The sequence below is a fragment of the Canis lupus genome, chromosome X, assembly GCF_003254725.2.
Source record: "Canis lupus dingo isolate Sandy chromosome X, ASM325472v2, whole genome shotgun sequence".
In the NCBI taxonomy this organism is placed as follows: domain Eukaryota; kingdom Metazoa; phylum Chordata; class Mammalia; order Carnivora; family Canidae; genus Canis; species Canis lupus.
Genome location: NC_064281.1, coordinates 42,049,700 through 42,059,235, shown reverse-complemented (window position 1 = coordinate 42,059,235; position 9,536 = coordinate 42,049,700). Strand labels below are relative to the sequence as shown.

The following is a 9,536-nucleotide window of genomic DNA, read 5'->3' as shown; positions in this document are numbered from 1 at the left end:
GAAAGAAAGCACTCAGGCCCCATGGGCACGATCCATTGAAAAGCTTTTATTAAAAACCCCGGGGATGGCAGTGGGGTGATGGGGAGGCTCAGTCCTGTTGCTTGGTTCGGGAGGCCTCAGCATTGGCCCGGAGCACAGCTCCCGGAGACGGGTAGGGACGCTGCTGGAAGAGCGGCCCCGCTGCTGTGGTGTCTGCGCCCGTCTTGGCTTCATTCCGCTTGGGGAGTCCTGTTGACCACGTGCCCCTGGGAGTGACAGGGATTAGGGAATATGGGTTAGAGGTTGGGAATATGAAATGTGATAGGCACTCTGCACTCCCCGCTCCCCCCACCAACCCCAACAACTGACAAACGGGGGGAAGGAGATAGGAAAAAAAGGAATGATCATCAGCACAAGGGAGTCCAGAGAAAAGAGGACTCATGAGGGGTTCTCCTACCGAGGCGCGTCCGAGTAGGAGCTGGGGTCCATGGGGTCTAACTCTTCATCCTTCCGGCTTGCCGCTGAGGAAGGTGGCACAGTGAGGTCTCCAGTGGAGGGACAAGGAGCCCCTGATCACAAACTCCCCCATCCCATGAAGAAATGGGGTGCCTGGGTGCCATGGCGCACAACACCTTGTCCCAGGCCCCAGGTTCAGGCAATCGCGTGGGCAGAGCGAGGGCTTCCCTTACATGGCTCGCCCGTGATGCCTCACCCATCGTACTTGAGTCCTGCCCTGCTGCTCAGCTTACCCTTCTTGCTCTTGGGGTAGGGAGCCAGCTCCTCTCTGCGATGATGGCGCCGCTCCTTGCTCTCTTCCCTGTCTGACTTGTCATACCCGCGGTCCCGGTCCCGGTCCCGGTCCCGGTCTCTCTCTCTGTCCACTTTGTCATAACCACGTTCTCGATCTCTGTCAGACTTCTCATGGCTCCGGTCCGACTTCTCATGGCTCCGGTCTGACTTCTCGTGGCTCCGGTCTGGCTTCTCATGGTTCCGGTCTGATTTCTCGTGGCCACGCTCCAGCTTCTCCTCAGCATCTGGGGACACAAAAGCCTTGAAGTGACCTTCCTCCTTCCATCTCTCAGGACCCAGCAGCCTCTGCCGTCGACCACCTCCCTTGCCTGGGGGGGGGCCTTCCCATCTCCCCAGCCCCATGCCTGCTCCACTATCATGTACCTGACCCCTCTCTGAGGACTCCAGAAGCACTTGGGGCACCCTTATCTGCCCTTGGGTCTGCCAACTCACCTGCATTATTGCTCCTGAGTTTCTTGGCAGATTTGGTAACGACGGAGTTGGGGTCATGCGGGGAGAGCCAGGATACGAGGTCGGTGTCCACATTCCAGTAGTAAGGGAGCCCACTGTGGGGCAGTGGGATAGAAGTATGGACACAGGGAAGGAGGAAGGGGAGGGGTATCAACACAGACGTCCTCTCCTTGTAGCCTCCACTCCTGTCTCCCCAGTCTCTATCTATGCCTGCCCCATGTCAGAAGCCCAGAAGGAGGACCCCCAGACCTCTTTCCTGTGTTCCCCATTTACCCTAAAGCCAGGCAGGCCCAGAGCCAGCACAGGAAAGGTCAAGTCAGATGTCAGACTCTCCGCCCCCCGCCCCAGTTCCCCAGGCTCACCAGGATGGGTCAAACACTTTGTACCAGCTTGGTGGCAGGCCCTCCAACCGGGTGGCCTCATAGTCCACAGGGTCATCATCGTAGTCCTCAGCAATAATCTCTTCCTCTGGTTCTGGCAGGATAGCAGGGTGGAGGAAAGCAGTAAGGACCAGAGGAATTCTTATCCTGCAGTCAGAGCCTGGAGACACGCTCAGACTCACATGGACCATGTGTGTGCGTGTGCCAGGTCTCACCTTCTATGGCAAATATCACATTCCAAATCCAAGTGTCTGAAGATCAGGGGATTTGCCAAAAAACTTACCTAAATCTGTTCTGTTTCTGGGTTCAGATAAGATTTGAGATTTGATATCCTGTTACCGAAACCTATCTGGTTTCAGATTTTAGACAAGGATTCATCAAAACAAATGTATCCTCCAGTTCCTGAGTTCAGGAAGCATGTGACACCACGCTATCCCAATCTATTTGGATAAAATGAGTTTGAACAGTAAGCGGTTTATCTGAAAAACAAAATGCCCAAATCTATTCAGCTCCCAAGCTTGGTAAATATGGGGTTTCTGATTCTGTATATTGAGTAGCAAGTCTGGATGGGAAAGGATATATCCAAACACTGCTCCGCATCCATTCAGTTCCGAGGCCTGACATACAGCAGGCCTACAACAGCTGTCAGTTACTATCAGTAGAATAAAAGAGATGTATGTTGTCAGCTCGGTACATGACCCTCAGTAGACCTATGACAGATTTTGGCTGTGGACATAACTGACAATGAAATGTATATGTCAGCAACAGCATAGTGCCTGTCACACAATAGGCCCAAAGTGAGTATTAGCTATAATCATCAGAATTGTTAGTAAGAGATATATACCATCAGCACAGGGCCTGGTACTCAACAGGCTTAAAATTAGCAACGACTGTTACCAGTATTATTAACCACAAGATCTATATGCCTGGCACAGAGTAGCTTGTAACAGATGTCATTTATTAATAAGGTGAAAATAAGATGTAATCCAGTGCCTAGCACACTGCAGCCCAAAACAGATGCCAGTTTTTACCATGATCGATAATAAGGTGTAAATATTAGCAGGAACAGCACAGCAGGTAGAAATGATAGATCCTACCATCATTTTCTACCACTATGTGTATGCCAAGCACCTAGACCCAAAATACATGTCAGCAATTGATATGGTGATCAATAAGGTATAGATCACCAACATAGTGCCTGGCCTCACAACACGTCTAAAATAATGTGATCAGTAGCGTAAAGAACCCAGTATCCGCATCCCCCCTACCGTCTAGGGAAAATGTCAGCTCTCCTTACTGTCAGCTACTTTATAATAACTTCCACGGATCGTCTGATGGATTGCGCGTGGCATACAACAGACCCCAAAAAGGCATTAACTGTCAATATTAAGGATGAAACATGTATTCCCCACCCCCACCCCAGCCCGCGGTAGGAATGGATATCAGAAATCCACACCGTTAACAATACACGCCACGCCACTGACTGATGCGCGGTAGGCCCACGCTAGGTATCGAGTGGCGGTATCAACAACGAAGTGCCTGTCAAGCCAGGCACATTGTAGGCCCAACCGCTTTTAGCTCACTCACCGGGCTCCAGATGTTTGAGGATGCCTCTCTTGGCCAAGCGGGTCTGCAATGCAACAGGCAGCGGCATAGCGGATAACAGGCAGACCTAGGGACAGACGGATGAACAGACACGCTCACAAAAAACAACCCAGCTCAAGTGAGGATTCAAATCCCGACCTAAAACCGAGCGCCTCCTCCCGGCATATATCCCTCACTTACCCACCTGCACCAATGGCTGGGTAGACGGAACCTACAGGCTAAAAGATGGAATATAAGTGGCGATGACACCCAAACTCTCACCAACCCTCCCCTCGAGGCTGGGTGTTCCAAGACCCTGTTCCTCGCCCAGGCCCAGGCTCCGCCCACCGCCGAAGGGGCCAAGCTCAGTTCCCCCGCGCTCCCGGAATGAGCTCACCCAACGTCCCCCAAAGACTGCTGGGTGGGAGGAACCAAAGCGCTGGGACGGGGGAGCAAAATGAAGCACCTCTTCCGGCTGCAAAAAATGCGCCCACCCTGACATTACCAATGCAATCACGCGAGCAGTGGAAAGCTGACAGGTCGGCCACCTCTCTCTCGTCCCCGCTAGGATCACGAGAACCACACGACGGCCTTCTCCCAAAACACCAAAAGAGGTCCTCTCTCCCCGACGCTTGAGGTATCTGGGCGACGCACAGGCTGCAGTGGAGATGACGCAAACTCGGTGGCCAATGAGAGCGTGTCCCTGCCCTGATGAGCAGCAACACGACCCAATCGGTGGCCTGGAATAGGTGGACAGCTCGGCGCCTGTGTGCGTTTACAGTGGGGGCGTGGCCTGGCCGGGCTTTAGCCGGACTGCGCGGCCAGACGCCGGCGCCATGGAGGAGTACGCTCGGGAGCCTTGGTACGGCGATGGGCACAGGCCTCGGGACTGTTGCTGCGGCGCCACCGCCAGCTGTGGGAGGCGGGCGGGGGAGGCGCTGGCCACACCGCGCCACGTCCCAGACTCGGGAGACTCTTAGACGTTTGTGGTCTCCTTCCGCTCCCCTCCGCTTCGTTCCTCTCACTCGGGCTCCGTTAAGAGAGGCCGCAGCTGTGAGCCCGGAGAAGGTGCGGTGCAGGGACCAACCACTCAACGTTTCCTCAGACTCCGTATCCCCTCCCCCGTCCCTCTTTGTTGAGGAAAAGAGACACGCTGGTCGAATCCATTCCAGCTTGGGGGGTGGTGCGGGGTCGAGCGGAAATCCCCAGGGTTACCACGCGTGGCTTTTCCCAGGTCGCTTTAGTGGATGGGGGCGGGGCTGGGTGAACCTGTGGCGGACGGACTGGATCCTCCCCACGGCCTGCGCTTGGTTTTTCCCAGTTGTGATCGGTTAAAAGAGAGGGAAGACGGGATTTGGTTGGACGTGCTCATCGTCGGGGACGGAGGTGCGACCCCGTCCTGCTTTAATAACAGTACTAGCAAATTAACACTTTCACAGCGCTGACTTAAAGGTGCTGACTCTGCGTGTCTCATCAGTTCATTTAGTCTTTGATAGTGGTAAAGCAGTTGGCGAATTCCTTGCTTGGCCTCGAAGGAGGGGCGGGCGAGCAAAGACTAATGCTTTTCCCCTTTTGCACCATTTCTTGCTCAGACGAGGGGAGAAATAATCTCATTATTTGAAGTGCTGCTTCCCATTCGGGTGACTTGGTCTCTCCCAATTGGAAAGAATCCGTGCACCATGGCGGGGGAAGAGGGGCTCACTTAACCCACCCTCCCCTTTTGGCTTGCAGCCCATGGCGAATTGTGGACGATTGCGGTGGAGCCTTCACTATGGGTGTCATCGGCGGTGGAGTCTTCCAGGCCATCAAGGGCTTCCGCAATGCCCCTGTCGTGAGTCGTGGCCTTCCCTGGGTAGTGTGGGGGTCCTGCCATGCCCACATGGGATACTGCGATGAACACTGCGTGGAGCTGCCATAACTCGCTCATTACGGTGCGGCTAGCCTACTATGTGCCAGGCCTGACTCCAGGATCTGTGGTTTGGGGTGAACTGCAAACACGGCTCTCTGTCCCTCTCCCTGCACCACCCAGCTGGAGCTCCTCTGTGGAAATGCTGTGCCGTGAAAACGGTCATTACCAAACTCTAAATGTATGCGCAAAGCCAGAGAGATTTTCCCCAGAGACAGATTCTGGGTCAGAAACCTGGATACAGGGAAGTGACAAGAGTTTAACTGGCAGAAAGCAGACAGCCTTAAAGTTAAGAAAATGCTTTTAATGTGACCTAATCAATTCTCTTTCTGACCACCCTCTTCCAAGATCTTAACCAAACGTCCTGGCTTTAAGTGCTATCCATTTACCAAGGTCTTTGCAATTTATATACCTAGTCCTGTCTCTCCCCTCAACTCCTGGAACTCTTTCCCAGATCTTTGCCCACATTTTCTGTTTTCATCCTCAAGGCCTCAACACAAATGCCCCCTCCTTTAGAGTCCTTTCCCAACCCCCCAGTTATTATCATGTCTATCCTATTTCCTCTACGGTCTGTATGGCTGTGTAAAGCTGCCTTGTTTATCTGTACCTCTGCTAGGGATCTGTCTCTCCCACTGTTATGTGAGCTTTGAGAGGGCAAAAGCTAGGTCTGTCTCATTCACCATCCCTGCATACAGCCTGGTGCCTGGGATAGGTGCTAGTAGTAACATTGGATGAATGCGAATTTCTCAACTCACGGCTGAGAACGCCCAAGTTAGGGTGCTCCACAGCCTCCTAGTTCTCAGCCACTGCTCCACATCTCTACTTCTGACAACCCGTGACCCGTCGTGTTCCCTGTCTTAAAAGCTAGAAACCCTGCCTGCCAGGGGCCTCAGCCCTATTCTGACTCCCTGCCTCCTCACTTTTCCCAGGGATTTCGGCACCGATTGAGAGGTAGTATCAATGCTGTGAGGATCAGAGCCCCGCAGATTGGAGGTAAGAGGCTTGGAGAGATCTAGGAGATATGCAAAGTTGGGGGTAGCTGCTCCTTTGGTTCTAAAAGTTTTTTTTTTAATTAATTTTTTTTTAATTTTTATTTATCTACGATAGTCACACACACACACAGAGAGAGAGAGAGGCAGAGACATAGGCAGAGGGAGAAGCAGGCTCCATGCACCGGGAGCCCGACGTAGGATTCGATCCCGGGTCTCCAGGATCGCGCCCTGGGCCAAAGGCAGGCGCTAAACCGCTGTGCCACCCAGGGATCCCTGGTTCTAGACTGCAAATTGGGGTCCACATTCCAGCCCCAACTCTGCCTGGGACAGTGATGTTTCCCAATAATTTAATATGGGGGGGGGGCGGCAAGAATGTGGATTCTGGAGTTTAAATCCGGGCCCTGGATCTTCCCTGATGCATGATTTTGGGTTTGTGGCTTCCTTTGCCCAAACCTCATCGGTAACATGGAGATGATGATAGCCATAACCACTGAAATTGTTTTGTAATTTATGTTATTTATGTTTATGTAACTTATATAGTACTCACTAAGTGCTGGCTGCCCTGCTAAGTACTTTAATAATATTAACAAATTTAAGACTTCAGAAGTCAAATGACATGCAGTGCTGAAAACAGGTCCTGGCACACAGTAAAGCCTCAATAAACACTTTAACTATCATACCATTAACTGGTTTTTGTAACCTGTTTTTGTCTCCCTTAAACCAGTATCAGAATTCTACCTCTATGTGATGGTTAGGAAGAACAGTGTTGCTCTGTTAAAAGCCACATAAAAGATAAATCTGCTTGTAAACATTTGTCAAACAAAGGTGAGGGGAATGCCGATGGCAATTAGAGATTGCTTGAAGAAGGAGCCATCCCTGGGGCAGATGGGGAATATCCCCTAGGAGTTTAACTATCTGCCGTTGTGTCTGGGTTTTTCTCCCCATTCATTGCCAGAGCATGCAGGCCTTGGAAGTCCCCAGACCATGACCTGTGGATTCTTGGGATTCCTCAGGAACACTGATTAGGCCTTGCTCTCTGCAGGTAGCTTTGCAGTATGGGGGGGCCTGTTCTCCACCATCGACTGTGGCCTGGTGCGCCTGCGGGGCAAAGAAGATCCCTGGAATTCCATTACCAGCGGAGCATTGACTGGGGCTGTGCTGGCTGCCCGCAGTGAGTGCCCCCCGATCCTTGGCCCCAGCCCCTTCTGCCCTGTTCTCCTTGCCTTCACCTCTTTCTCCCTGCCGTTTCACTCTCCTAGGTGGCCCATTGGCCATGGTGGGCTCAGCAATGATGGGGGGCATCCTCTTGGCTCTCATAGAGGGTGTTGGCATCCTCCTTACTCGCTATACTGCCCAGCAGTTCCGCAATGGTGAGTACCTGGGAGACGGACACTAGTTGGGGAGAGGTGCAAAATGTTCTGACTGTACACTGCATCTCACTCTTACCTGATTCTTTCCTCTCCAGCACCCCCGTTCTTGGAGGACCCCAGCCAGCTACCCCCTAAGGAGGGTACCCCAGCCCCAGGCTATCCCAGCTATCAGCAGTACCACTAAGGAAGTGACTGTCTGTCATCACCACCGTGGGAGCTCCTCCTCCGTTCCCTCCCCGATGATCTACCTCGAAGGGAGGGCTGGCTCCCAGTTGGCCCTGGAACCCTCCAGAGAGGGCCTCTACTCTGTTCCCTTGTCCCAGGGCAGGGGGTGGGGCACCCCAGCTGCTCTGATGGATGGGTCCCCTTCTCTCTCAGGGCACCCCAACCCCAAATTCACATGTAACAAGTTCTCATCCCAGTCCCCTTTCCTGGCGCCCTGATGAGTATTTAAAGCCAATTTGAAATGCCTGTGTATGTACTTACTGAGCCACCCATAGGAGCCCCTCCTTAGGACAAGGGTCAGAGCCCTTTTCGGGGACCCAGAAGCCCTAGGATTTGGGAGTCCTGCAGAGAGCGGGCTCTAGTAAATGTTCGTGGGATAAATGAGCGGGAGGGGGGAATGAATCAAGGTTTAAATAGGTACATGAATAACGATGTGTGGGGGCCATGTGATGAATCGTAGGGAGACAGAGGAACAGGTTTGGGAAAGAAGTGAGAGAACAGAAAGGATTACTGGGGTTGGTATAGGGGCCAGGTAGTTCTGGACCTTGCAGCAGACCCCTCCCTCCCATTGCCCCCATTGCCAAGGCTGGGAAATCTGACCTCACAATGAATTCAGCTTTCTCTATACCAGTCATCTCATTTGTGAAGGTAACTTCCCTCTGTGTGACCTCACCATGGACCCAGGATAGAAGTAAGGGTCAGAAGGATCCAGCTTTCATGAGGAAGGTGCTCTGTGCCAGTCTCATCTCTTCTGTATCACAGATACGCTTCTGCTCCGTGATGCTCAGTGTTGCAGGTTTTTTTAAGGGCAACCATAAAATAACCAGAAATGAGGTTTCACATTGAGGTGGGGGAGTTACGGGAAAGAAATTTTTCTGGATGGACATTAACCCAAAACTGCTGTCTCTTCCACACAAACCTCCACGTGTATGGGGCAAACACTGTCACCACTGGGGTGCAAATGGCCCCATGGGAGACCCAGGAACTCTGTACAAGCTGTTAGAAAGAGGTGAAATGTCCTTAAAATAGCTTCCTGTGGGTAAAAATACCAGAGTTCCTGACCTCCCAACAGCCTCGATGCCTCAGTAGTAGCAAAACTGCAACCGAGCCTGCTGGAGTGCCTTGGTGCCAGGCAGTTTGCAGCTACCAGACTAAAGACTCCAGGGAAGCAAAATGTGGGGGTGGGCTTTGAGCAGTGTGCACACAGCACTCAACAGGGCCCTGGCTTTGAGCTGAAGCTCCAGGCGCACACCAGCAGCAGTCACTCAGAACACTGGTTTAGGGCCCAGGGCCAGGCATGCCTGGGGTATCCCAGGCTGTGTACAGATGGGTACCCTTCTCTCTTGGTTGCCACTTATGTGCAAGACCCTTTACCACCAGGACCCATTCCCCTGTGCCCCACCCCCTATATTTTCAGACCCCATCCTGCTATCAAACACTGCCCCCCTGGCTCTTCCCAGCCTTTCCCATCCATGAGTCTGCCGGCCCCACTCCACTCACGTGGCTGTGGTAGCCACAGACCTATATGTCCAGGCCCCAGCCCTACCCCGTCTTTCCTCCCTGTCCTCTAAGGATCCTGCAGGCCCTCCCTCTCTTATGTATCAACTCTGGATCCTCTGAGGCCCCATCTCTACTGTATCTCCTCAGTGTCCCCTCCAAATGGGTTGGGCTAGGGATGCCTGGGTGGCTCAGCAGTTGAGCGCCTGCCTTTGGCCCAGGGCATGATCCTGGAGTCCCAGGATCAAATCCCACATTGGGCTCCCCGCAGGGAGCCTGCTTCTCCCTCTGCCTATGTCTCTGCCTCTCCCTGTGTCTCTCATGAATAAATAAAATCTTTAAA

General features: G+C 52.8%; 2 protein-coding genes across 8 annotated transcripts; one reads left to right on the top strand and one right to left on the bottom strand.

Annotated features, from left to right (window-relative positions):
* Window positions 1-26: 26 nt before the first annotated feature.
* PQBP1 (polyglutamine binding protein 1) lies at window positions 27-3,867 on the bottom strand. 6 transcript variants are annotated; one of them, XM_025468717.3, is made up of 8 exons: window positions 3,709-3,867; window positions 3,405-3,442; window positions 3,207-3,291; window positions 1,602-1,713; window positions 1,222-1,334; window positions 729-1,013; window positions 437-500; window positions 27-245 (listed from the first exon to the last, which is right to left on the bottom strand). In XM_025468717.3, exons 3-8 carry the CDS (start codon window positions 3,271-3,273, stop codon window positions 89-91), a joined length of 798 nt encoding a protein of 265 aa, XP_025324502.1. In that variant the 5' UTR covers window positions 3,274-3,291; window positions 3,405-3,442; window positions 3,709-3,867; the 3' UTR covers window positions 27-88. The 6 variants fall into 6 exon arrangements, with proteins under 6 accessions (XP_025324502.1, XP_025324503.1, XP_025324506.1 ...); XM_025468718.3 differs by having other exon boundaries at window positions 1,626-1,713; XM_025468721.3 differs by having other exon boundaries at window positions 3,409-3,442.
* A 44-nt stretch (window positions 3,868-3,911) lies between these two features.
* Window positions 3,912-7,942, top strand: TIMM17B (translocase of inner mitochondrial membrane 17B). Of its 2 annotated transcripts, none has more exons than XM_025468727.3 (6): window positions 3,912-4,065; window positions 4,935-5,034; window positions 6,039-6,102; window positions 7,144-7,272; window positions 7,361-7,471; window positions 7,567-7,942. In XM_025468727.3, the coding sequence occupies exons 1-6, from the start codon at window positions 4,040-4,042 to the stop codon at window positions 7,653-7,655; spliced, it is 519 nt and encodes a 172-aa protein (XP_025324512.1). In that variant the 5' UTR covers window positions 3,912-4,039; the 3' UTR covers window positions 7,656-7,942. The 2 variants fall into 2 exon arrangements, with proteins under 2 accessions (XP_025324512.1, XP_025324513.1); XM_025468728.3 differs by lacking the exon at window positions 3,912-4,065 and adding an exon at window positions 4,130-4,271.
* The last annotated feature ends 1,594 nt before the right edge of the window (window positions 7,943-9,536 follow it).

What these genes read in the sequence shown, in the direction of transcription:
- PQBP1 (XM_025468717.3), bottom strand. Translation starts at nt 3,273, where the DNA reads ATGCCGCTGCCTGTTGCATTGCAGACCCGCTTGGCCAAGAGAGGCATC. An exon ending in CTACCCCAAGAGCAAGAAGG is followed by an intron (nt 501 to 728) that starts GTAAGCTGAGCA and finishes CACCTTCCTCAG; the next exon opens with CGGCAAGCCGGAAGGATGAA. An exon ending in TCCTACTCGGACGCGCCTCG is followed by an intron (nt 246 to 436) that starts GTAGGAGAACCC and finishes TGTCACTCCCAG; the next exon opens with GGGCACGTGGTCAACAGGAC.
- TIMM17B (XM_025468727.3), top strand. Translation starts at nt 4,040, where the DNA reads ATGGAGGAGTACGCTCGGGAGCCTTG. An exon ending in GAGTACGCTCGGGAGCCTTG is followed by an intron (nt 4,066 to 4,934) that starts GTACGGCGATGG and finishes TTTGGCTTGCAG; the next exon opens with CCCATGGCGAATTGTGGACG. An exon ending in GCTTCCGCAATGCCCCTGTC is followed by an intron (nt 5,035 to 6,038) that starts GTGAGTCGTGGC and finishes CACTTTTCCCAG; the next exon opens with GGATTTCGGCACCGATTGAG.